This window comes from Dama dama, chromosome 20 (genome assembly GCF_033118175.1).
Source record: "Dama dama isolate Ldn47 chromosome 20, ASM3311817v1, whole genome shotgun sequence".
Taxonomy (NCBI): Eukaryota; Metazoa; Chordata; class Mammalia; order Artiodactyla; family Cervidae; genus Dama; species Dama dama.
In genome coordinates, this window is record NC_083700.1 from 114910793 (window position 1) to 114937280 (window position 26488).

At 53.7% G+C, this 26488-nt stretch overlaps 1 protein-coding gene across 6 annotated transcripts in view; it reads right to left on the minus strand.

Annotated features, from left to right (window-relative positions):
- Nucleotides 1–26488, minus strand: part of HDAC4 (histone deacetylase 4) — a 287685-nt gene that overhangs the window by 139644 nt on the left and 121553 nt on the right. For all 6 annotated transcript variants that reach the window (XM_061122627.1, XM_061122630.1, XM_061122629.1 and 3 more), the window contains one exon: nt 1172–1243. In XM_061122627.1, the coding sequence (XP_060978610.1) occupies nt 1172–1243 (72 nt within the window). The remainder of the gene's footprint in view (nt 1–1171; nt 1244–26488) is intronic.

The window sequence follows — 26488 nt, forward strand, 5'->3', positions numbered from 1 at the left end:
CTCTGCGGGGCTCAGACAGGACAGAGGAGCATCGCCAGCTGCTAGCTTCAGCCCTCCCCCATGCTGCCCCGGCATCCTGGGTGAACAAGAAAACCTGCTGGACACGTGGGCGCTAGCCTGGGGCCGCGGCGCCTTCGAGGAGCACCGCAGACAAACAGCCCGAGCTGCGTGTCTGGGGAGACGCCAGAGACAGTGCTTGGCAGGCCTCCGAGAGTCGCTAAGAAAGAAAGGAGTCTCTCCTTTGACACTTCCAGCTCAGGCCTTGACTTTTTTCTAGCTGGATGGGGAAGGTGTGGCCACAGGCGGTGCGGCTGGGGGCCAGGGCAGAGGCGGGGGTCCGTGAGCCCCTCCTCGGCCCAGCCGGTCCTGCCCACACAGACAGCAGGCACAGTGGGCGCAGGAGGCTGGCGTCCAGGAGTGCCATGGAGCGTAAACCACAGAGACGGGGGCCTTGCCTTCAGGACACGGCCAAGCCAGGCCCGGCAGTGCTGACCTCAAAACGCTGACAGTGGCTCTCTTACATCCACCCCAGGCCTTCACGGGGCCTGTTTTATTCTCAGTAAGGCCAAGGGGCCCGAGAGGAATATATCCAGTCTCTGAGCTGAAATCCCGGAGGATACCAGATAGAGGGTAAACATTTTACAAGGAGAAAGAAAAGCTTCCACAGCCGTGTAGATTAGGAAAACACTGCCCAGGGCATGGCATGCAGAAGCATCAGACATGGAATGAGAAATTCCTGATCACAGCCGACGCTTTTTGCTAATTACAGAAGGAGAGCTGCTTCGAGAAACATCTAGGACACTTTCCCCCGGAGCCTGGGGCCCTGGACCCAGTGAGACCTGCCCCGCGGTGTCCCCAGCTCAAGTGCAGGGCTCCTTCCTTCGAGGCCTGGAGTTAGACCCCGGACGAGCAGTTCTCGCCTCTGGGAAGAACACACCGTGTCGGAGCTCAGGACACAGAGGACCCGGCACTCTCTGCCACTTAAGTAGCATCAAGCCGCGCCCATCTCACATCTAAAAACCAGCACCCTATTTTACCCCAGGAAAAAGCACCTGCCCACCTTGGACCTGAGACCCCACCCCTTTCTCTCCACACCCCCCCAGGACGGTGAAGCCCCAGACACCCCTTCGGGGGCGCCCAGTGTCCAGCAGGGCTGGGGGAGTGGACTTACCAGTGCTGGGCATGTGGTTCACGCGGGCAGGGTTGAGCAGCTCCACCGGCTGGTCTCGGCCAGAAAGTCCATCTGGAGGACAGAGAAAGCATTTGGCTTCAGAAACTGCTCGCGATTCAGTGGAAGTATTTCACACGCGGAGTCTGCAAGGAGCCCTTCCCTGCAGACAATGGGAATGCATGTGTCCTTCTCACTTTTAAAGGAGACGGGTTCTATTTTGATTTGCGGAACTTCAGAAGAAGAAAAGACCCCATGCACAACAATCCAAGCAGCTCGCCTCTCCAACAGAGCACACACCAGTTTCTGGCCTGCGGGCGTCTGGCCGAGCCGTCGAGGGTTCCTCCTGGTCAGCAGCCAGCTGATAGGCACGGAGCGCTTCTGCAGTGACCGCGAGCGGCAGGACAGCACGCCCGGAAGAGCGGCTCACCGTCTTCCCGGACGCAGCCCAGGGCCCCGGGGCCACAGAGTCACAGCCCCCGAGGCCCCGCCGAGAGCACGCAGGCTGCTCCCGCTCTCGGGACAGGCAAGGGAACTAAGCCTCGCAAACCCGCTCCCGGGAAAACACCGGGCCAGGCTCCTACAGCCAGAGGGACCGTTTCCTACGAGTTTGCCTTTCGACTGTGTTCTGACCGCAAAGGTGGCAGAACCAGAACCACACTTGCCCCTCACTCGGCACAGGCTGCCATCAGACCACGTTCTCTCACAGATGAGAAGGAAGTGCTGGGAAGACTTCCAGGAATCACACTTGGGATGTAAAATTAGCTTCAACAATGGGTGTGAACGCCTGCGGTAATAAGGGAATCATCACAGATGCTGGCGTGTGGTCACTCTCGCTACTGACTTTGGGAGAAATCACTGGTTTCGCAGAGCAGCCATCGGCTCCCTCGGGCCAGCTTACAAACTGGGGCAAAAGCAAGTAACAGCAGGTCTACCGACTTGGTACCAAAGCCCTGCTTTTCACCCCAAATGGACGTCACCTCATGGCCTCCGAGTGCATTATCCCATGACCCTGGTGTGTCTTTGAAGACGCTCAAAATCTAAGGACAAACACACCGACCCTGAGGAGACCCCGCAGGGTTTCCCGAGTCCTGGAGACCCTCCCGAGGACGCAGGGAGGCCTCTGCGGCATCGTGGGCCTGGAGCTCTCTGCTCAGAGCGTGGCAGACCCCACACACGAGCTGACGTTCAGCCTGCCCGCCCGGGTCAGGGACGGGCACTGCTGGGCTCCGTTCCCGGGCTGGACCAGCCTGTGCTTCACACACTGCAAGTCCGAGCCCCACGCGGACATCCTCTCAGCCCTGCCGAGTGAGCAGGAAAGCTGCGCGGGAAGACTGTCCCACCTCGGCCTCTCGGGAGGCGTCACCGTGTGAAACCCTCTGAAGGCCGGCTCCGCCGAGGGGCCGTCGGGGCTGGAGCACAGCTCCGGCGCCGGCAGCGTGAAGCCGGGAGAGCCCGCGGGGCCAGACACATGGCCCACCTCTCCCGGCTCCTCCTCAGACCACCGTCAGCCGAACGCCACCAGCAAACTCCACACTCCTCACTCTGAAAGGGGGATCTCAGAGGCCCAGACGTGAGAGGTCTCCTCGCAGAAGGCAGCAGACAGGACGGCAGGGGGCAGGACCTGAATCAAGGCGGGACCTCAAGATGAGGCCACGGAGAGGACAAACGCGCCAGGCCTCCTCTCCCCACCCCTGAAACGCCTGCCGGCAACTCCAGGAGCCTGAGGCTGCCAGTCCAGGGCGTGCGGCCCTGCACAGGAGGACTCCTAATGTCACAGGGCGGCGACCCAGGCTGAGAACACGAGGCCAGCGGGGCCCCCTCCAGCCCCTGGGGGATTCAGACCCAAACGCAGAGGGAAGACGCATCAGGCCCACGGACAGGGGCGACAGGGCCCAGTGTGGGCAGGCGTGCTCAGGCACGGAAGTCAGCCCCGGGGACGTCACTCTGTGTCACCTCGGTGACCAGAGCTGGTGACGAGTACCCCCGAGGGCCTCACAAATCCAGGTCCCGGTCTCAGGGCTCACAAATCCTCACAATGGACTGCAGAGCGCCAGGCCTCCCTGTCCGTCACCAACTCCCGGAGTCCACCCAAACTCCATCGAGTTGGTGATGCCATCCAACCAACTCATCCTCTGTCGTTTCCTTCTCCTCCTGCCTTCAATCTTTCCCAGCATGAGGGTCTTTTGCAATGAGTCAGCTCTTCACATCAGGTGGCCAAAGTATTGGAGCTTCAGCTTCAGCATCTGTCCTTCCAATGAACACTCAAGACTGGTTTCAGAGAGCGTAGCTTCCTTCTTTAAAGTCACATGTATCAGTCTTTCTTTTACAGCTTTTCCTTTTAGTGTCAGGTTTAAGAAGCTCTTCCTCAAGTGGAGGTTGCAAAGATTCTTTACCTTGCTGCCATCTGAAAGTGTTGTGGTTTTTCCCTTTTGTGTGTAGATCTTATCTCTCTAGTATTGATTTTGTATATGGTATAGAGTACGTCTTTTTTTTTTATTTTTTCTATGAGAACAGCCAAATGTCCCATTACCATTATTAAGAAGCCTTACTTTGAGGACCTATCGGCAACACGGATTCTGTTACAAGCCAAACTTCTCTCCTTTAGGCCAACTTGTTTATACCCGTGCCAATAATCACACTAGCAGCCATAACTTGACACCAGGTCTTACCACCCAGCCAGGTGGGAGCCTCTGCCTTCTGCAGAATCACCCTGGGCGGTACTGGGCCTTAACCACAGAAATCTGAGAATCAGTTAAGTCCCAAAGAAAGCAAAAGACACAGGTGGGGAGAAAGAGAGAGAAAGAACGGAGGGCGTTGTTTTTTTCAAACTAAAATGTCTCTTATTGATCCATACATGACTCAAATGCCTCCTCTCCCCACAAAAAAAAGGCATTGCGGTCTCTCCCCCAGCGCTCCCCTCGGCCCCCGACTCAACACCCCACAACAGCGGCGGCTGGAGCGGAGGAACAGGGCGAGGGGGTGCTCACGCCAATGGAGCCGGGCCCAGGCTCCCGCGGCCCCGTTCCACACGTCCGACTGCAAGGCAGAGCTGGGACGCTGGCGGCCTCCCCGTCCTCCTGTGAAGAAGGGGAGGAGGAGATCTCGGGCGATGAAGAGCCTTTCCCTCGGCCTGAGGACAGAGCCTGCTGCCTCCTGATGGGCCTAGAGCTGGGACCCCCTCGGTGCCCCGGACCCCCGTGTGAAGGGCAGTGGGGGGACGGGACACGCACTGCGAGGGGCTGGGAAGAGAGAGAACCGGGGAGGGAGGAAAGAAGAAGAAAAAGAGCCCTGACTGGGACCGCATCGTGACCAGACTTCAGGAGCAGAGAATCTTGGCAGCACCGGGTCTCCCAACCCGTGAACACGGAGCATCACTTCATCTCATTTCTCTCAAAACAGTTTTAGACTTTTGAGTGCAGAGATCTTGAACATCTTTAGATTTATTGCCAGACACTTGATACTTGAAGTAAAATATTATGTAACCCATGGACTGTAGCCTACCAGGCTCCTCCATCCATTAGATTCTTCAGGCAAGAGTACTGGAGTGGGTTGCCATTTCCTTCTCCACGGGATTTTCCCCACCCAGGGATCGAATTCAGGTCTCCCGCATTACAGGCAGATGCTTTACCCTCAGAGCCACGACGGAAGCCCCAAAATATCATGTGTATAGTACTTTAAATTTTAATTGCTATTTGCTGGTATATAGAAACACAATCAATGTTTATACGGTAGCTTTGCACTATAGCAGCTTGCTAATCAACCCACATTCATTCTAATCATTCACCTGAAGTTATTTTGAACTTTATACACGCAGAACGACATCACTTCTGATAATGACTGTTTGGTCTTCCTCTCCAGCCCTGAAGCTTTTTAATGTGTTTTTCTCACCTTATTCTACTGCTCAGACTTAGGGTACATTATGGAACAGAAATAGTGAAACAGAACACCCTTGTCTGGCTTGCCATCTTACTGGGAATGTTTGCCACTATTTCACCAGCAAGTATAACATTTGTTGTCGGTTTCTGACATAAGTTTATTAGTTTAAGGAAGTTCCCTTCTATTTCTACTTTGCAAAGTCTACTTTAAAAGCTTAACTTTATTAAGCTTTTCTGTATCGATTCATGCAGTTAAATAATTTCCCTTTTCATCTGATAATTTCCTTTTCTCATGTCCAACCAACTTGCATTTCTCAGATAAATGGACTTGTTCAGGTCCAGGGAGTTCGGAGACCAAAGCAAAGGCTAAAGTCATACAGACAGATGGAATCTGAGTGAGGTCTGGAACCTGTTTTACTTTTGATTCCAAAGCGTTGGCGACCCAGCCTCACATTTAAACCTTAGTTCCACAGATGCTGTGTTGTGTACGTGAAAGAACAGGAAAAGGTACTATTCTGAAAGGTGCTCAGTGGGACTTTTTTAATGTAGGTTACCAAAATGAAGTGGGGATGACAAGGCTGCCTGTCACCCAGTTGATTTTTCTTAAATTTTAAAATTGCTTTATTATCCTTATTGCTACTTCATTTATTTTTATTTTTTGGCCGTGCCGTGAGGCATGTGGGATCTGAGTTCCTTGGCCAGGGACTGAACCCGGGCCCCGGTGGTGGAAGCGTGGCGTCCTGACCCCTGGACCGCCACGGAAGACTGTCACCCATCGCGGGACAGCAGCACTCACCGCTCCCTGTCTCACAGAGCCGTTTCAGACAGGAGGCCATGGAATCCTTGGCATTCAGCAGCAGCTCATCCCAGCCCACCTTCCTGGCCCCCTTTATGCAAACTTTTTATTTTCCAACAATTGTGGATCTGCAGGAAAATTAAACAGTATAGAGAGTCCTCACACACCCTGCGCCCGGCTTCCCCCAGGATAGTATCTTGCGTTAGCCTGTCTTCCATGAACGGAGGCCCACATACCACTCAGGCTCCTCTGTTTTCCCCTCACACTCTCCTGCCATCCCAGGACCCCCACCCCAGGACCCCGTATGACATGTACTGGTCACGTCCTCTCAGGCTCCTCCCGGCTGCGACAGGCCCTGGGACGTTCTCGGTCTTCGATGACCTTGGCAGTTGAGGAGGGCGGGTCAGGCGGTCTGTCGAGTCCCTCAGCTGGGATGGTCGGACAGGCTTCTGGCTGGACTAGGGCTGCGCGGTCCGCAGGAGGACCGCGGAGGTGAGGACCGCGGAGGTGAGCGCCACGTCCATCCCGTGACACCACAGCCCACCAACACGGCGCACCGCGCGGGTGCTGGCCCTGACCACTTGGGTGGACGTCTGTCCGTCAGGCCTTGCCACAGTAACGGTGCTCACTTCTTCCCCTTCCACACTGGGCTCTTTGGAACAAAGCCACTATGCGCTGCCCACATGAGTAAAAGGGCCCGAGCTCTCCTCCCCACACTCCTCAGGAGCTAAGAACAGTGGACCTGCTCCAGAGGAGGCCACAGGAACACAGGGGACCCAGGGCAGCCCGGTCGTGGGACCCCCGGGAGGAGGCAGGAGCGGGTGCAGCGGGGGCAGGGCCCGGCCGGAGCCCTGGCTGGGACTCAGCGGGGTGGGCGGGAAGCCAGCCCTCAGTCTGTGTCTCCCGGAGGCACTTGGAAGGTCAGCGTGTGAGTTACTTCTGTTCCTCCAGGGCTCCAGAGCCTGGAGAGAAGCTGGCACATCTCAGTAAGAATGACGGCCTTAGTCCCCCCTTTCCCCTCCCTCCCTGTGAATGTAGGTATTACAGGGAACTTGCTAGAAGGTCTACAAAGGAAAGGGGGCTCCTCCCCAGCACGTGTCTGAGTTTGGGGTTTCCCTCTGCCCCCTGGATCCTTAAGGCTCCCAGACACACGTCTGTGATGAGGGTCTGAGAGTGAGGTGGCCCAGGTTCCTGGACGCGGGGCCTCAGCCGAGGAGAAGGCTTCCAAATCTGGAGCCACAGGTGGGCCGGGCCCGGCGGGCCGGGGCCGTCGGAGGGAAGGCGCTCACTGTCCTGGGTGTGAGGCCACCACGAGGACCGATGCTACCGGACAGACGCCCCGGGTCCTTCCAGACAGACTCGAGGAGAAAAGGCAGGCTCCTGCGCTGGGGCTGTGTGTGTGCTGCTTTCAACTCGACAGAAGAGAGCTTTCCAAAAACTGGTCCCCCTTTGTAAGAAGGACAAAAGCAGCAGGCAGTCCCCACGTCTAGCCAGAGGCTTGCTGACCGGGCCCCAGTGAGGACGGAAGGGACCGGCCTGGGCAGGAGGCGGGGTGCACAGGGCAGGGTCTGCGGGCCAGGCTCACCCGCTGACCCCCGCCCTGGCCTGGGGAGAGCTCGGCTCCTCCCACGCCGCAGAAGCCCGTGCGGAGCGTGTGGCGTGTCGCAGGACGCCAGCGTGCCCTGCCCCTGACCTGTGGGCCTGGCCCCCTCTTACTGGGAGTGTGACCCTCTTGATCGTTTACACCACAGAAGGCGGCTCAGGAGACTGAAACGTCACAGCCACACACGACTCACGAGGTCAGAACACACTCGCATCCCCCCAGCCCCCTTCGCCTGACGCGGAGGGGTCTCCAGCGCCTTCTCCCGCAGGGCTCGGCCCCTCCCTCCCTGGCCCCCCCGCCCCTCAGCTCCCTGCCTCCTTTGCCAACAGGCCCTCTGGCACCCCTCCCCCTCCCAGGCCACGTCCCATGGGGCCCCCGCCCAGCTGATACCAGCACCACCCCAGGCTCCATGAACTCAGGACGGCCAGGCGGGCGCCTCCCCCGTGAGCTCTGCTAAGAGCCAACAGCATCCTGAACCATTAGTTGCTTCTTGTCCTCATCATGCAAGTTGTGGAAGAATGGCCCAGTTCTATAATAAAGCTTATGTGTGCCCATTAATGCGAATTAAACTTTAATGAGCTAAGTGTTATGAATTCCTGAGGCACGTCCAATACAGTTTGCGGATATTTATTAAGAGAAAATAAAAACTGAAGCGGGACCTTCTTCCTCCAGAGCAGGTATTTTTCCTGCAGGAAAAGCAGGCAAACTTCACAAAGGTCAAGGCTGATCTATGAGGTTTTCTTGTCCTTCCCCTGAAAATTAAATCGCCTCCAGCCAGACACGACTGAGCAACTTCACTTTCACTTTCATGCATTGGAGAAGGAAATGGCAAACCCCTCCAGTGTTCTTGCCTGGAGAATCCCAGGGATGGGGGAGCCCGGTGGGCTGTAGTCTATGGGGTCGCACAGAGTCGGACATGACTGATGTGACTTAGTAGCGGCAGCAGCTAGCTACCAGATTATAGGAAATACGAATTTAAAGGAACAGGTTCAAAGGCCACCTGGAGGCTCTGATCAGGCGGGTGGGAAGGAGAGGATGGCAGGTCAAATGCCCCGGCCCCTCAGAGTGGTGGGCGAGCCGCCACCGGGTCAGGGCTGCAGGTCAGGGGCTCAGGGCCAGGTCTGCATCTTGACTTGAAAAAGCGACAAAGACAACCAGCAAAAGTGGAGCACAGCTTGGGTGTAAGATGATATTTGGGAATTATTATTCATTTTGTTGAGTGTGATGAGGGGATTATATCTGTTAGAAACATACACCAAAGTATCTATGGGAAAGTGCTATGACATTTGGGATTTGTTTTAAATTCTACAGGAGATAAAGCTTGGGGGAGGGGGGCCTGATGAAGTGGGAATGGTCAGAAAGCTCGGGGTTTTGATGGGCACAGGGGGCTCTTGCTACACCAGCTAAAGTCCATCTTTTTTTGCCTGGAATTCTTCACGGTAAGAGTTTCGGCAAGGTGCCAAGACAAGCCCTCACTTCCTGTTCAGTAGCATCTGTCCTCACTTCACACAAGCCAGAGCATCGGTCTAACCAGTTCTCTCACTAGCATTCCTAACCTTCTCCAGTCGATTACCAGCCCCTGGCTGTGCAGGCAAGCGAACCCTCCAAACACACATGCAACTCAGCGAAGGGGTCAAGAAATGGGTATTTCCTGCCATATCCGTAAACACGGATGCCATGGTCATCAGCAATCAGGCCCTCCAAAAGTGAATTTCTGAGTCCTGAGGGCGCTGAGGAAGGAGAGCAATACCTGCAACCTGGCAGCCAACGGGCTGCAGGGAGGACTCCCTGCAGGGAGCACCCTGGAGCTCTGGATGCTGGTCCCAGAGAGCTGGGGTGCATGTGAAAGGGGTGACTTCAGGGGGCCCAGACTCCTGCATCTTCCCATACATAGAAAAGCACTACATCCCTGAAACTGGGTGATCTGGTTTCCTTTACTTAACAATAACCTCATGATGTTCAGACCACCTGCCCTTTGTCATAAAACTTCTACATAACCCAGCTCCCCCCCTCGCCTCCTCAGAGCAGCTCTCTCAGGGCTACTGAGACGCCGTCTCCCTGGCCTGAAGTCCTAAAAATCCCTGCAGAATAAGACGCAACTCTCAGCTTTGAGGTTGTGATCATTTTGTAAGGTGATCGGATCCTGGGCTCCTGAGACGTGATGATGGGGGGACACAGGGCCCAGCTGATGTCAGGCGGACCTCGGCCCTGGTCAGGGTGGACTGGCCATCACCTACGTGAGACACGACCCACAGAAAGTCGGGTCGTGAGGAAGGACACACAGTGAGCGTGATCACGAGCCACTGGGAGGGGCCTGGACCAGAGCCGCCTGCAGTGGAGCAGACACTGTCCCATCCCCGGGGTTCACGTCCAGCTCAAGCTGCAGGAGGGGAAGGAGGGAAGACTGGGGAGGGATGCGAGGAAGCAAGGAAGGAAAACAGCTTCGCGGGTGGGCAGTGCTGGAGCCCTGGGAGGCCAGACAAAGGCCGGCTCTGTCCTCTCCGGCCCAGGGCCGCGTTTCCTGGAGGGAGTTTCCCAGCCCGCCTTTCGGACGGTCCTCCAGGGACCGTCTGCCCCTCCCCAGCCTCCCCAAGTGGAGCTCACAGCTCTCAGCTGTCCCCACAGCCTGGCCCAGCTCAACCGTTAATAAGTGATTAAGAAAATCGGGAGAGAATGTCCTAAGCCCGCCTTTGAAAACAGATCCGTCTCTGCTCTAGGGAGGATGTCCATCTGCCCTGCGGGGAGGATGCGATTGGGTGAGTCATTCCAAAGCTGTTTGCTAGAGCTCCGGAGGCGGACAAGGAAGATGACCTCGGAGGCAGAATGCGCAGATTCTCAGAGTCCAAATAAGAAATCACAGACAACAGAAGGTCCACAGGGGCCTGAGCAGGCGCACACGGTGAGCCTGCATCTCCATGACTAAGAAGAACGGCAAGAAGTAACACAGCTCTGGAGAGGACTGAGAACCAGCTCTGAAGCCCACCTGCCGATAACCAGGCTTCCTCCAGCGGCTCAGACCAGCCCACACGCCTCTGAAAAGCCACAGGCAAACCCGCCACCGTGGTTTCTGCAGGCTTTTTACTTTCTGAACTAATGACCTCTGAACTGCCGAGCGGTCTAATGACAGAACTCCCCGAGGCCACCCCCTCAACCCGGACACAGCGGCCCTCTGTGTGGGGGGGTCCTCTGGGAGGCTTGTCCTGGAGGCCGCATGGCCCCGGGGGATTCGGGGTCCAATAGGCCAGGCTTCCCCCGAACAGGGAGGGTGGTGAGTGATCCTGTCGCTTCGACCCAGGCTGTTTCCTCGTGTGTCAAGTGGGGACGTAAACTGACCCAGGGTTAAATAAAAGAACGTAAATGAAGGACGAGGTACATACCGTGCCCTCCCACTTCACCTGCCCCTCTGTGACACGTGCAGTCCCGTCTGCGTGGAGAACCAACGCACGCCCAGTCCCACGGCACTGATGGGAGGAAGCATCTCCTCAAACCCTGAGTCAGTGGGCAAAACCACTGGACGGCTGAGCCGGTGCCCAGCCCGCCTTCCACACCGCTGAGCGTTAGAGGCTAGCTGGAAGGTGTTTGTGGTTAAGCGACAGGAAGCCAGAAAAGAGGTGCCTGTTAATAAGCCGCTTGTGAGAAGTGAGTCACGGACGCAGAACAATAAACCTGAACGGCCATTTGGAGCAAGTTCACGCAGGCAAGCTGACAGTATGGCTACAGCGTGTTCACGGGGGACGCACCCTGCAGGCTCTGGGGGCACAGACTCCTGTGCTGGGAGGTCACGGCCGAAGGAAGGCAGCAGAGGACTGGCTTGGGAGTGACACCAGGCCAACAGCTGCCGGAGCTGGGGCAGGGACCCGGGCCGCCTCCGCCCGCGTGGTACCCACGCCAGCCCTCCCCTTGCAGCCCATGATCATCTCAAGTCAACTTACAAATGCAGCTGAGGGGCCGTCGCAGAGTGGACGTGGGGGCCTGTGACACGGGCTTTGAATCTTCTCAGGAAGTCTGTCTTTCTCTTATGTTTGTACTACCTAATAATATACAGCTTGTAGTTTTGGGTTTTTTTTAATGATTTCCACTGTCATGATTTTCTAAAAGGTAACTTTATAGAAATAAAAGGGGGCACGTGGGCCACCCCTGCGGAGGCACGGTCCCCTGGAGGGTTCCTGCAGCCGTGGCCGCACCTGCTCCGAACCACACGTGGACCCCTCGTGGCCAGGAGGACTCTGTCCCACTGCTCCAGCTGTTGGTTGTTCAAAGGTGTCCACGCACACAGGAGAATGGCATCGTTATTATTTAATTCAAAACTCCCCAGCACACCTCTTCCTCCAGTAAAACTAGTTCAAAGGTGTCCATGCACGCAGGAGAACGTCATCATTATTATTTAATTCAAAACTCCCCAGCACACCCCTTCCTCCAGTAAAACTAGCTTTTCCAGGTCCTGCGAAAAGCTGGTATACAAGCAGCAGAATCACTGTTACATTTTGTTACACACAACATGGATCCACTCTACAGAGCTCAGCTTCTCCCGAAACAAGACAAACTAAACCTTATCATTATTCCTCTTATAACCATTTTTATACAACGCGAACTTCAGTTTCTAAAAATACAGCAATTGCACTCCACTGTGTTCTATTTTAACCTTCTAAAAATAGAGCTACTGGCAGGAGCAGCAATTTGCTGTCAGACACAGGCTGTGTGGATGCCGGTGACAGGATATGGATTTCTGTCCTTCGCTTCTCTTCAGTCGGTACCTTCTGAGTGATGACCGGGGCGCCTAGGCACGCTGGTGGGAGGCACCCAGGCTCGGCTGGGCCCACCAAGAGCGGGTGCTGGCTGCCACGGCCCAGATCTGCTCCTGGGTGCCCTTGACCTCACACGAATGACCTGACCTCACTTTCCACATCCGTAAAATGGGCTTAGTGACAGTCTTCACCCAGCAGGGCAGACGGGATGAGAAGAGGCTCCCCGTGTAGGGCCCTGACTGACCCCCAGGCTCAAGGGGCAGGCTGCCTGGGAGGACCCCAGCCAAAGGGCCAGGCCTGCCCCTCTCCCCTCCCGCCAGCAGGAGGGGTTAGTTCTCAGAATATTTAGCAGCAACTAAGGAGGAAAACTGAAAGATACAGGGAGACAGCAGAAGAGGAGGGCAGCTTCTGCCCCCAGAGCCCCAGTGTCCTGTGGAGCCCTCATGGGCCGGGCCCAGGGGCCCCTGCCGGCCACCCCCACCCTGCTCCTCCCAAGTGCAGACGTGGCCCCCAGCCACACTGGAAAGTGGCAGACTGTTTCCTGGTCGCCAGTATGTTAAAAATGGCTGTTTCAAACAAACTTCCAAATTTTGAAAGCTTCGTAGTTCTAAAAACAGAGATATATCCAAATTTTTAGACGATACTCCCTATCTGCTACATTCCATATGGACTAATTTTTGAAAGAAGAAGAAAGTAGAAACCAAGCATTTCTGTCCTTCCCTCAACACAGACATGCACACTCTGACCATCCAGATGGTGCTCTAAAGGCACATCACCCCATTAACGCTTGTTTGCCCTTGGTTTAGAAACCGCTACACCCCAGGCTGGGACTTGAACTCGCTGCCTTTTAAGTGAAATCACACAGGTGGTCTCTGGACTTAATGATGCTCGGGTTCTTTATGTCTTGTCACAGGAAGAATTCAGTGAGAGACAAAAGTTCTAGGTAAGAAAGTGAACTTATTTAGAGAGAAATACACCACACAGACAGAGTGTGGGCCATTTCTGAAGGCAAAAGGCCCTGACACATGAGGTGGGCAATTTATGGGCTGGGCAATTTCATAGGCTGATGAGTGGGAGGATTATTCAAACTTACTTTGGGAGAAGAGGTGGGGATTTCCAGCAACTGGGTCGCCACCCACTTCTTGGCCTTCCATGGTCGCGGCGCCTACATGTGTGCGTTATTTAGCATATGCTGATACATCATAATGAGCGTACAATGACGCTCAAGGTCTACAGGAAGTCAAACCATCTCGGACCTACTTGGCTCTAACCAGTTTTTGTCATGCCCTATGGATACGTCATCCTTTTAAATGTTGTGCCCTGCTTCCTGCCCACCTATTTCAGTTTCAGGATGAACAGCCCCCTGGCCTGGGTGGCCAGAGGCTCCACCTGGCGAAGCTGCCTGAACCTCACACTGCCCAGCAAGCGTCCTGGGCGCCCACAGTGGGAGGAGCAAAGCAAGAGCCTGGGGCATATTTCTATCCCCCAAAGTTTACCTCCTTGATGGACTGCACTGATGACATGTCTTCATCTTCTCATAAAATATTATAATCGTTGGAACAGAGTCACTTTCTATCCCTCAAAATTCAACACAGATGTGAAATCATGTATGTAGCCCTCCACTGTATTAATTTACCAACAACCAGTAGAATTATGGGGCAAAGGAAATCTGTAGAAATTTCACCAAACCAAAACCAAAAAAAAAAAAAAAAAAAGAGCCTTTCTTAATCTATAACCAATTCCTTTGGTTCTTATATCTATATAGAGAGATTATGTCTGCTTAGGCATGAGGGCAATCTGTAATGAAATGAAAATGAGTACCATCAGGTGGGTACTCAGTTATGACTGATGGAGCATTAATGTAACCGCAGACAATTAGAAAGAATGGCAAACCTTTTAATGCAACTGCAGGAAAGAGGAACTGGGGAACAACAGTGGTCAAACCTGGGTCGCTTGGTTGATGATCTGAATTAACAGGGGCAGAAACCCCTGTAGCAGAAACCAATTCACACTTTGGGAAACCCGGCTACCACGAGCACCCAACACATAGAGGTGAACAAGACATAGAATCAATTACAAACTGAATGAGACACAAAATCAGGAGCCTCTGGGCTCCTGAACCTGGTTAGGTTGAAGTCATCCAGAGAATTCTGTATAATTCTCAGATCACCTAAGAAGAAACAACACAGGACTGAGACCTAACATTTCAACCAAAAAAGCCAAGAGACGATGACACACCTTAAAACAGCGGAGTGAAATACACGGCACCTACAGTTCTATACCCTGCTAAACTACCATTCCAGGAAAAGAAAAGGACATTTTTCTGACAGACAAAAACTGAGAAAGTTTACCACAGACAAACTTGAGTTGAAATAATCACTAATGGTTTATTTCAGAAAGTCACTTCCGGAGTAGAAGAGTACGATGCTAGGAGCAAGGGTAAGGAAACACACCACTAAACATGTACGTGCATACAGATAAGGACTGGGTACTGAGCTAACACAAAGCGTCACGGAGTTACTAAGATTACTTTCATTATGTGTCATGTTACTTCCTCAAACGTTGGCTTCAGTGCCTCTGTGTGTTCTGTGTTTCAAAACCACTGTCTACAATACCTAGTTGGTTTCCTCTTAAAAACAATGAAAATCCTAAACATAAACATTTCCCCTCTTCACTTTGTTAAGGTAGGAAACTAATGACCAAATTTTAGCTCATTTTTGAATAATTCCCTGGTGGTTCAGAGGTTTAAAAAACCCACCTGCCAATGCAGGAGACACAGGTTCAGTCCCTGGGTCAGGAAGATCTCCTGGAGAAGGAAATGGCAATCCACTCCAGTCCTCTTGCCTGGGGAATCCCACTGACAAAGGAGCATGGCGGGCTACCATCCACAGAGGTCACAAAAAGCCGGACACGACTGGAGCAACTTAGCAAGCTGGTATGCAGGACTTAAAAATATGCATTTCTGGGCTCTCCTTCTCTCTGATGAACCAGCATCTGTACTTTGCTCTGATTTCTCTATCTTTACTCGTCTAGCCCTTGCTAATGAAATAAGAATTAACTAGAGCTACGTTTGTCCGGAGAAGGAAATGGCAACTCACTCCAGTACTCTTGCCTGGAGAATCCCATGGCTGGAGGAGCCTGATAGGCTGCAGTCCATGGGGCGCTAACAGTCAGACACGACGGAGCGCCTTCACTTTCACTTTTCACTTTCATGCGCTGGAGACGGAGATGGCAACCCACTCCAGTGTTCTTGCCTGGAGAATCCCAGGGACGGGGGAGCCTGGTGGGCTGCCATCTGTGGGGTCACACACAGTCGGACACGACTGATGCGACTTAGCATAGCTACCTTTGAAATTGCACTGGCTGGGTCCCAAAGCACTCCACACACCGTCTGGCTTCCTTTCCTCACAAAGAAGAGGCAACCAGTGAGACACGGCCCGGCCTGAGTAACTATTTACAAAACTCTTTGCAGAAGCAGAGTCTGGTAGCACTGAGAACACAGTAATAGCTCATCAAGCCAACTTTTAAACACAAAAAGCTACAAGAACATGACTGACAGCAATCAATATCGTGTTCCACTTGACACTGTATTTGCATATTGGAGAGCCCTTCTCTGAAATCAGCTATACTTGTGCAAAAGCAACTCTTTGTGAGACATAATCAACAAAAGATTGCTTATCCTCTGCTACACTCGGAAATTAGTACAAAGTAACCAGCTCTTGGAAAAGGATAAACCACTTTATGCAAAGACCTTTGCAAATGCTCTCTATTAATGCAAATATTATGTTTGTCCTTTATTTGAACGCAAACAGCATCTGTTTTGCACAGTCAGTGCCACCGCTTTGTAGTTTGTGCTGAGCAACTCAAGTGTGTCCCAGCTGCTTTTTAGAGCTTGAAGCAGATTTCCAGAGAGCCAGCGTCACAAAAGGAAGGGCAGGGAAGAGAGCAGGAAGCCAGCGAGTGTGGTAAGGTTCCTGCGGCTTTTGCGGAGGCTTCTTCGCTTTTAGGCAAGAGAGAAACAAATCCAAGAGTGAATTCCAGAACTTGCTTCTGGAGCAGTTGGGCTTTGTGTGTGGGATTTTCTTTTTTAATGGTTCTGACTAAAGAAAAAATTAGGATTGCCTTTTATAAATTCCTTTGTTGGGAAAATACGCTCAGAAGAGAAACGCATGTTGGAAAGGAGACACTGGGTGGCATGAGGCTGCTATCAGAGCACCCAATGCAGAGGCAATGGTGCTCCCCTCGGAAGCTCTGCCCTCACCCTGCCGCGTCCTCCGCTTGCATGCGAGTCCTGATGTGGGGGGCTCCTTGCCAGCACCGCCAGCCTAAGATTACTGGATGGATCCTTCTGCTGTCTCTGCCACAAAATCGAGAGCTCCTAACAGGGACGAGATCTTGACGGTGTTTCTTTTTAAATCCATGACCTTAAATCAATGACCAGTTCAGTACTGGTAGAGGCTGGATGGATGAATAGGTGGATGGGTGTGTGGATGAAATAAATCATGCTCTAAAGAGGAAAAAGATGGTCTGAAAAAAATGGCCTGAGATCCTTCAGATTTCAAATACATTCAACCTCCAGATCTCCACCCAGTCAAGACTTCTTGGAAACAGTGGGATCTCAAAACATTAATAATACTAATTTTACCATTCCATTTGTATGGAATGCAGACATATTACCAATCAGACACAATAGACCAAAATCTCCATGGAGTGGGCTGGAGAGGAAAGGGGGAGAGTCTTGGTACTTTCAGATGCCTCTCAGAATGAACATCTGCTCTCATATAAGCTTGCCATTAAGACTCCAAAATGTCTCTTTGGACAGACAACTCTAAACCTTCTAACAATCCCTTTAAAGGTCAATTTAGTTATTAATAACATTTCGAATTGACTAATTTCCCCAGATAAACTGCTAACATCTTCGGCTATTCATTCCTCCGTCGGATTCATATAGGAAGAGATTTGGTTTGGACAAAATACACTCAGAACATCAATATTTGAAGGATGGATAAAAGTGACTTCTCCAAAAAACACAAGGTGCAACTTAAGATGAAACTGGTCATTTCAGTCTCAACCTAGTCTCAGCCCACTCCAGTATTCCTGCCTGGAGAATCCCAAGGACAGAGGAGCCTGGCGGGCTACAGCCCATAGGGTCGCAAAGAGTTGGACACGACTGAAGCGACTTGGCATGCAACCTAAATGACAACCAGAAAAAAAACTGAAGTTGTGGAGAGAAGAAATGAGTCTTAAAATGCCTGTGTTAGGGTCCATCCAAGGGTTTACGAAAGAACAGGAAGTTGAACTCAGGAAAAGTGAAAGGAAATTATAAAGAGTAAACATTAATAAAACAGAAAAGAGATACAAAAATTCTTAGGATTAACTGAACAAAAAAAATGGGTTCGGTAAAAAGACTAGTAGAATAGAAAAAGCTCTGGGGAGACCAATAAAAGGACTTTGACTCTCACGGCGGGGGCCGGGACGTCACTGACAGCGACCTGGGAGGATCCAGTTGTCGCTGTTGGTGTCTAGTCACTCAATCGTGTCCGACTCTTTTGTGACTCCACCGAGTGGAGCCCGCCAGGCTCCTCTGTCCATGGGATCTCCCAGGCAAGAATGCTGGAGTGGGTTGCCACTTCCTTCTCCAGGGGGTCTTCCTGACCCAAGGAACGAAGCCGAGTCTCCTGCATTGGCAGGCGGGTTCTTTACCACTGAGCCACCAGGAAAGCTAGGGGAGATTCCAGACGTGCTGCTAAATATCCTATAATGTACAGGATAGCACCTCAAAGCAAAGAGTTAAGTGGTCCCAAAGAACAACAGTGTCACCGTGAAGAAACTCTACTATAGATCCTATGGATATGAAAAAGGTTAACCAGGAGGACCTTAAAACAATCAGTATCATGCGAATACTGATAAAATCTAAAAGCTGCTTGAAAAACACAACTTACCAAAACTGATATCAGAAGAAATAGAAGACCGCAATAGTCCAATTACTTTGGAAGAAATAAAGTCTGTAACTTAAAACTGCCCCAGAAAGAAAACTCCAAACATAGATGACTTTACCTGAAAGTTCTATCAAGCTTTCAATTAACACTTCCAATCTGACACAAAGCCATTCAGAAAATATAAAGAAAGGAAACAATTCTCAACTTTTTTCATGAGATAGCATTACCCTGATATGAAAAATTGGCAGGAAAAAATATTATATGTTAAGCTTATTCACTAACACAAAAGCAAAAATCATAAACTGTTAGCAAACCAAAATCCAACAGCATACAAAAAGGATACTGTATCTTGGTCAATGTGAATTCAGTTCAGAAATGAAAGGTGGGTTTAATTTTTTTTTAATCAGTGTAATTAACCACATTAACAAAATAAAATTTATATCATCTCAACAGAGAGAAAAGAAGTATCTGATAACTCCACATACATTCATGAGGAAATGAACAAAAACTAATCTCATGTGAAACTAGAAACAGAAAGCCGCAACACTGATTTGATGATAGGTTCTTACAAAAACCAACCAACCAACCAGCGAGACCCATAGCAACATCATATCAGCAGTTATACAGTGAAAGTTCTCCTCTGAGACCTGGAACCAGGGGAGAATGACCACTATTCAAGCAGTACCTGTGCTCCTGGCCAACGCACCGAGGCAGGAAAAAAAAAGAAAGACATAACAAATGGAAAAGAAAAACAGAACTGTCATGGCTTGCAATCAGCATGCAGAAAATTACAAAGAAGTTACAGATACAGTAGTACTAACATTCAGCGAGGTCAACCAAAGGTCCCGGTGGCTCAGCGGTAATGAAGTCTTGCCTGCAGTGCAGAAGAGGTGGGAGATGTGGGTTCGTTCCCTGGGGTGGGAGGATGCCCTGGAGAAGGAAACGGCACTTCACTCCAGTATGCTTGCCAGGAAAACGCTACGGATGTAGAAGGCTGGAGGGCTAAAGTCCATGAGGTCACAAAGAGCTGGACACGACTGAGCACGCACCAGCACCACATGGAAAACAGAGGTTACTAATAGGCGCCAATGCCAGAGCATCAGCTAGCCAGGGATAAATCTAACAAAGGGCGTGCGCCACCTCTGTGCGTGAACAAGGGGACGAGGCTGAAGGGCACGGGAGACCAGGTAGCTGGGTCACTCCTATGGTTCTGGCCCCCTTCCTCCCCCACACCCCTGGGCCTCCTGAGTCCTTCCCTCCTGCTAATCCACCGAAAACGCTCTTGCCAGTGCTATCTTCCTGAACAGCACCTGGGACACCCTTTGACCACAACCCACAGTGCATACATTTCTAGGTAGAGGCAAGGTCCCGGGGTCCCAGCGCCCAGCGCACCCAGCGGAGGTGCAGGGGGCCCAGCTGACATGCGGGGTCCACGTGAGGACACCCCCAGTCCCCGCGTGTGGGAGGAAGAGTTCGGGGCCTGCTCTGACACGCTGAAGCAACTGGATAGCCTGTTCCCAGCACTGGGCCGGCCTCTGCTCCATAGGCTGCTGTCTCGGGTGACGGGGAGTGTGAGGCCCTCTCAGTGGGTGGGGGGCCCTCTCTCATGGAGGTCTGGATGTCCAGCCCGAGATGCTCTGGAATCCTCTATACTCCAGGAAAGGCTCCACGGGGCAGGGTGACTCTCGGGCCCGACCCCCAGGTGGTCCTGTGAGGCCTGGTGGACCCACCGTGGAGGACGGGGAGCCGGGGACGGGAGTCAGGGAGGGAAGGGCCCACCCACACGGCTCACAAGCACCCGCTGAGGGCACGTTCTCGGCGGGCACAGAAGAGGAGAGCACTCGGGGTCAGCACGTCCGGCGGGGCTTGGAGGGCGTCAGCCACCCGTGCAGGGGGGAAGCCAATGCTGCTCGGGCTCTGTCCCCGAGATGGGACGGGGGAGCTGGGCCCTGGCCCGGGTCACCGGCTCCCGGCCGTGCACCACCTCCAGGCCGCCCAGGGCCCTGAGGAGGCCTGGGCGAGGGCGAGATGCGGGTGCACGGCCCGGGAAGGAGGAAGGCTGGCTTCACTGATGCAAATGGGGAAGCAGGGGGTGGCGTGCAGGAGGGGAGTCAACTCAGCGGGGCCTGAGGTCCCTCCTGTGCTGTGCTCAGCGGCTCAGTTGTGTCTGATTCTGCAACCCCACGGACTGTAGCCCACCGGGCTCCTCTGTCCATGGCATTCTTCAGGCAGGAACACTGGAGTGGGTTGCCATTTCCTTTTCCAGGGGATCTTCCTGACCCAGGGATCCAACCCACATTTCCTGCGTTGGCAGATGGCTTCCACCTGGGAAGCCCCTTTAGGAAGGGGAGCTAGGGCTCCCTTCTCCCATCTGCCCAGCTGAGCTTCCTGCAGGGATCCCTGGGACTCCGGGGAAGAAAGCAGGACGCCCCGGTGCAGCTGCCTCTGTCTGTTCAGCCGAAAGTCTGGAGCGTCGCTGAAGGATACACCAGGCATTGGTTTTAAATGTAAGCACGGGCATCTCCAAATGTGATTTTCTCTTGTGAGGGCGCTGAGAGGGCGTGGGAAGAAATGGGTTTCCTCAGGTTGGTTTTCCAGTGTTTACAAGGAATGTACAAACGTGGGACTCCGTGGCGGTCACTCAGCAGCCTGGATGCTCTGTCCTGGGCAGAGAGACGTGGTGTCCGCTACATGGCACGATGGCCAACCACACGTGACTCACCAAGATCATGCCCTGCGGGTGATGGAGGTTCTCCGTCCCATGCAATATGCAAAGGACGCTCTCACCGCGCGGTTCTACACGCCCACCCCTAACCCCGCAGAGGAGGAGGTGGGCGCTGGGGCCACAGGGTGGAGAGAATAAATCACCATTTCTCGGGTGGACCCTTGGGTCTCTTTGTAGGCACCTCTGTCCCCACTCACGTCCCCCCAGAGATGAGGTGTAGTTTCCAGGCCGAGCAGGGTCCGTCGTCTCCCAGGAAGGCTGTGCCACGCTTTTCAATCCAGGCTGGCAGTGCCCACGTGGGGGCCCGGGGTCTGCCGTCACCCTCGGTGCAGGGGGAGGGTGGGGGTGGCCACACCTGCCCTGTCCTTCCTTCCTAGGGACGTGACACTGATCAGGACACCCCCCACGCTGTTCATGTCAGTCCGTTTTTCTTTTGTCCATATGTTGGAAGCTGGCTCAGAACATTCCAGGTTCAGGAAACGCCTCTCCCTCCACACGGCAGGCCAGAGGCCAAACATGGACGCTAGGGCCCAGGCCACAGAGGCAGGCAGGGGCTCGGGGCCTGGCGGCTGAGACCCCGCTGAAGCTGAGGGTTGGCAGTGAGTCCTGGACCCCCTGGTCCTCCCGCCTGGGGTCACCCAAGGTCAGCCTCTGCAGCAGCACAGAGCTCCCTGACCCCAGGGGACAAGAGGCCCTCTGCACAAGGTGTGCTGACCCCCAGGGTCAAGCATGCCTCTCAGGGGAAGGGAAAAAAAAAAAAATCACAGCTTCTAACAAGCCTCCTTCACAAAAGGAACCGTGAACTGCTTCCTTTCCAAACGTGATTTCTCAGCAAATACAACTGACTTTCTTATCAGGAAATCACTCTGAGACCAACAATGGGTGTGGTTTCAGAAAGAAAATCACTCCTGCCAAGAAGCCAAGGGCTCACACTCAGAAACAGGCTTTCCCAAAACAAAAACCTAACTGTCCGCCCCCAGCCCGCAAAGCGGGTCAGGCCGCTCTGTTCTCCTGGGTGTCATCACAGCGGTGGTGGGACCAAGGACAGCCCCAGGGGCAAGAGAACGCTGACTGGGCAGCCACCTGCTTCTGGGGTTTTGCCCCTATCTAGACAAGTGTCCCTCCCTTGCTGGAGGCACCCAGACCCCCTCCAGCTGGGAGCTGAACCCTCCCAGGGAAGCTGATCATGTCTGCAGGGTATTGTGTTCCAACGGCCCCGCCAGGGGCATCTGGCCACACCCCAGCCCAGCCCAGCCGAGATTCCAGAGCACAGCCATCAGCAGGGATGACCTGACCCCCTCAGGACACCGTGGAGACAGCTACAATCTCTAACTGTTCTGGGAAGGGCTCCACACAGGCCGACGGCTATAGAGAGAATTGTACACTCACAAACCTAACCACGAGCCGGAAATGTCAAACCACAGCTCTGCAGCACGCACTTCCTCAGGGGAGTGCAGGGAGGGTGCGAGTGTCCAAGCGGACCGTGAGGGCTGTCACACGAAAGGGCCTGCGCACCAGCAGCCCTCTGCCCCCACGTGGCTGCCGCAGGGCTGCAGGTATGAGATCCTGGGGAGGAGGCGGATGGCGGCCCCTCCCTCCCCAGAGCCTCTGCCTCTGGGCACTGGCCTCCTGCTCTGTCCGTGCCGAGGACCAGGGACCAAGCTAGGTCAGCTGGTCACTTTTCATCACAAAGTCTGCTATCACTCATGGTTTCCAGCTTCTGGACTTTTAGAGAGTAACTCCTCATATTACTAATGCATAGTCTTTCAAATGCCATCTCACCAAAGAATAAAGGTGTTCTCCTAAAAAGACAAAGATCATCAAACATTAAAAAAAAAACCGTACACCAAACTACAAGCTATGCTTGAACTGCATACATAAATCAGCATTTTCTTTCCCGTCTAAATGAAATCAAAGGTTTATCAAAGTAATCAGGAACGATCTATTCGACTGTCATTTTTAACTTTCCCTAACTTCATTTGTACCCTCTCCATTCGGGCATGAATGAGTGCTGGGTGGAGGTGGCCAGGTCGGGCCGCTGACCGCCCACAGCAGGCTTGAGCCTCTCGGGGACAGGCAAGGAGCCTCAGACAAGCCAAGAGATCAGAGAGAAGACTGGAAGAGGTTTAGAGTTTCTCGGGTTAAATGTGATTCTGGAAAGATGCTGAGTCAACATGGTTGTATGTCAAGCATGAAGATATTCATCAGAAAAGTGAACACATTTCTGTCCCCGAGACTGAGTTATCACAAAGAGGAATCAACATACTTCATCGTGCTGACGTTTACCAAGTGTTCCACAAACACACACGCCTCATCTCTGAACTGCCTGGGGGATGGCCCCTCCTCCAGCAGCAAGAAGCACCTGGAGGCCTCGGGAGAGCAGGGGTTCTAGGAGGACGGCATGGCCAGCCGACCGCCGGGCCTTCTGTCAGAGGCGAGGACCCCCTCGAGGCTGCGACAGAAAAGGGAAGAGGATTTCCCAGGAACCACGACACCCAGGGCAAAAGGCAGAACTTCCCTTTGCTCTTTCATGCCCATCGGCCAAGCGTAGATCAGAAAAAATTGGGGAAAACATGCGGCTCTAGGAGGAAACGAGTGCGCGGCTTCAAGCAGAGAGGCCAGCGGGGACCCCCTCTGGGGCCGAGGGGCGGAAAGCCCAGGGCCGCCCCGGCAGCTGGACGTGAACCCTGCAGCCTGGAAGGAGGGCGGGCACTGGCCGGGGTGCCGAGGGCCAGTTCCTCCCGCAGCCGAGCTCACAGCAGCCCCATCCTTCCTCTGGACAGCACCGCTCAGAAGCCCCCGACGTGCACGTCCGCACTCAGCCCACCAACGGATGAAAGGCACCCGCGTGTCCTCACTGCCCACCCCAGCCACCAGACAGGCTCTGACAGGGGCGGCCACACAGGGCAGCCTCCCAGTGACGCCCTGGGACTGGAGAGCCTCCCGGCCCCACGGGGCGGCGGCGAGAAGTACTGAGTCCCTGGCCCCGCGGGGCGGCGGCAGGAAGTGCTGAGTGCCCGGGCCCGGGACGCTCGGGGGCTGAGGGCAGGGCGCAGCCCTCCTGCCAGCTCAGGAGGGGTTCAGTCTCCCCCAAGGCTCCGGCCACCAGGATGCCTGCCCCAGGTCCACCTGCTTCGCCAGCCCCACCAGCCTGCCATGTGTTCAGAAGCCGAGCTGGAGGGAGGCTGGACACAGGATGAGGACTCAGCTGGGACCATTCCCCCCGAGACCTGGCGAGTCTGATGAGCACGCAGTCACGGCGACAGTGTGCGGGCCCACGCCACGTGCGAGGATGAGCCGGCGGCCACGGGCCTGGAGCGCATCCCGTTGCCTCAGCCACGGCTCAGCGGGACCTGCCAAGGCCTGCTGGGCGCCCGCTCCCCAAACCTGCTCTCTCCCCTTAAGTGAGGAGCGGACACAAAACACAACAGATGCCTCTGAGCAGCAGAGCTCGTTGCACAGGGCGGCCCTCGAGCCCAGGGCCCTCCAGAGCCCGGACACCCCCGGGGAGCCCGGCCCAGCGGCGACACCGGCCGTCAGCGGCCGCGAAGCCTCGCCGGGGTGCCGGTGCCAACCTTCGCTGCCCAGGCCAAGTCGGGACCTGGGGAAACGCGTGAGTAACAAAAGCGGAAATGCTGACGACAGCACAGTGGCGACAGGGAGGGCCGTTCTCAGCCAGTCGGGGGACCATCTGCGGCCTCGGTGGGGCTGGGCCGTGGCCCCCCCCATGTCACGCTGGAAAGGGAAGGGCCAGCTGACCAAGTGCAAACAAGAGAATCGGGAAACACTGCGGCGAAGCGTGGAGACAAAGAAAAGGAGGAAAAGTCTTCAAAACGAGAATCGAGAAAAAGCACGAACTTGCTGGGGGCTAAGAAACTACACAGGTGCACCGTGAGTAGGGATTTGATAGCTCCTGGGAATTGGACCAAGCTCCTTGTCCCCAACAAGTAAATTCTGCATACACTCAACATCTTTCTAATGTGCTACACATGCAAACAGGGAACGACCTGCATTTTTACATCACTGAAACACTCACTTAATATGAGGGAGTTAGCCAGCCAGCTGACAGATCACCATGAATGTGAATATTACCTGTGAGGTGTCCGACAGGTCATGGTTCAGACTGATATATGTATAGACTTGGAAAAACTAAATACAGAGTAAATCACATACAGATAGGCTGGCTTTTTGTAAAGCAAATGCAAAGGGCCCCTTCTTCACTGTGAAAAAAGAAAACAATGAATATCTGGATTAACACTAGTTCAGTTCAGTTCAGTTCAGTTGCTCAGTCTGACCCTTTGCGACCCCACGGACTACACCACGCCAGACTTCCTTGTGCATCACCAACTCCTGGAGCTTCCTCAAAGTCATGTCCATTGGGTCGGTGATGCCATCCAACCATCTCATCCTTCTCCTGCCTTCAATCTTTCCCAGCATCAGGTTCTTTTCAAATGAGTCCAGTTCTTCGCATCAGGTGGTCAAAGTCTTGGAGCTTCAGCTTTAGCATCAGTCCTTCCAATGAATATTCAGGACTGATTTCAGGATTAACACTAACTAGACCCGAACTGGAGAAGACCCTGATGCTGGAAAAGACTGAAAGCAGGAGGAGCAGAGGGTGGCAGAGGATGAGATGGTTGGATGCCATCACCAACTCAATGGATATGAAACTGAGCAAACTCCAGGAGATGGTGGAGGATGGAGGAGCCTGGCGTGCTGCAGTCCGTGGGGGTAGCAGAGTCGGATACGACTTAGTGACTGAACAACAACAACACACCTGAATCAGTTACACTGCTCAAAAAAATTACTGCAAAGCTTAACCCGACGAAGACACACAGCTCTCTACTTGCTCACGAAACTGTATCTGCAGGAAATGAAAGATGCGGAAATCATCCTAGGAAGAAACTGATGTTTAGTATGTTTTGCTTTCAGAGGGCCAGAGAAGCTGCAGCTGACCTGGAGGTTACCGACATTTCACAAGTTGCTAAGTGTCCAATGTGGTCACCGTCTGAGTGGCCAGAACACTCAAGGGGACTGAAGAACAGTTCAGAAAGTGCCACTGAAGTGGGGGTGACCGTTCCCCAGCCAACAGCATCCATCCGTTAGTGAGTCCTCCCGACTTTCAGGCAGAGGCTGCTGTCAGCCCTGTTTCATGGACGTGAGCCTGGGGGGCCGAGCCTGATGACAGCGAGCCCCTGAGGGCCGGGGCCCCCGCTCCCAGCCTCCCCCAAGGTGCCCGGCTCCTTCTGCGGAGTTGCAATCGCTGTGCACCCCACAGTTAAACTACCAGCAGAGGAAGGGCCCTCTGCACGGTACCCGGGGCCTGCAGAATGTTCTGGAGTTTTTGTCTGGGGAAGAAAAGGGACCTCTCTAATGCCGGGAGAGTCAGCAAGCCCAGCAACACCAATCTCAATGAGAATTCACAACAGGGCGCCAAACTCCAACAAACTGCACAGTAACGACCAGAAACCAGGGCTGAAAGAAAGCAACAAGGAAACTCGGTTCTCTCTGTGAAACTCAATTTACATGGCCATTTTCCCATGGACATTCAATTATAACCAACTGTGGGAAAAGAGGATCGTGGTCAGAAGGCTGCAGAGCCCATCAAGGCAATGAAGAAACTGTCTCCTGTAACAG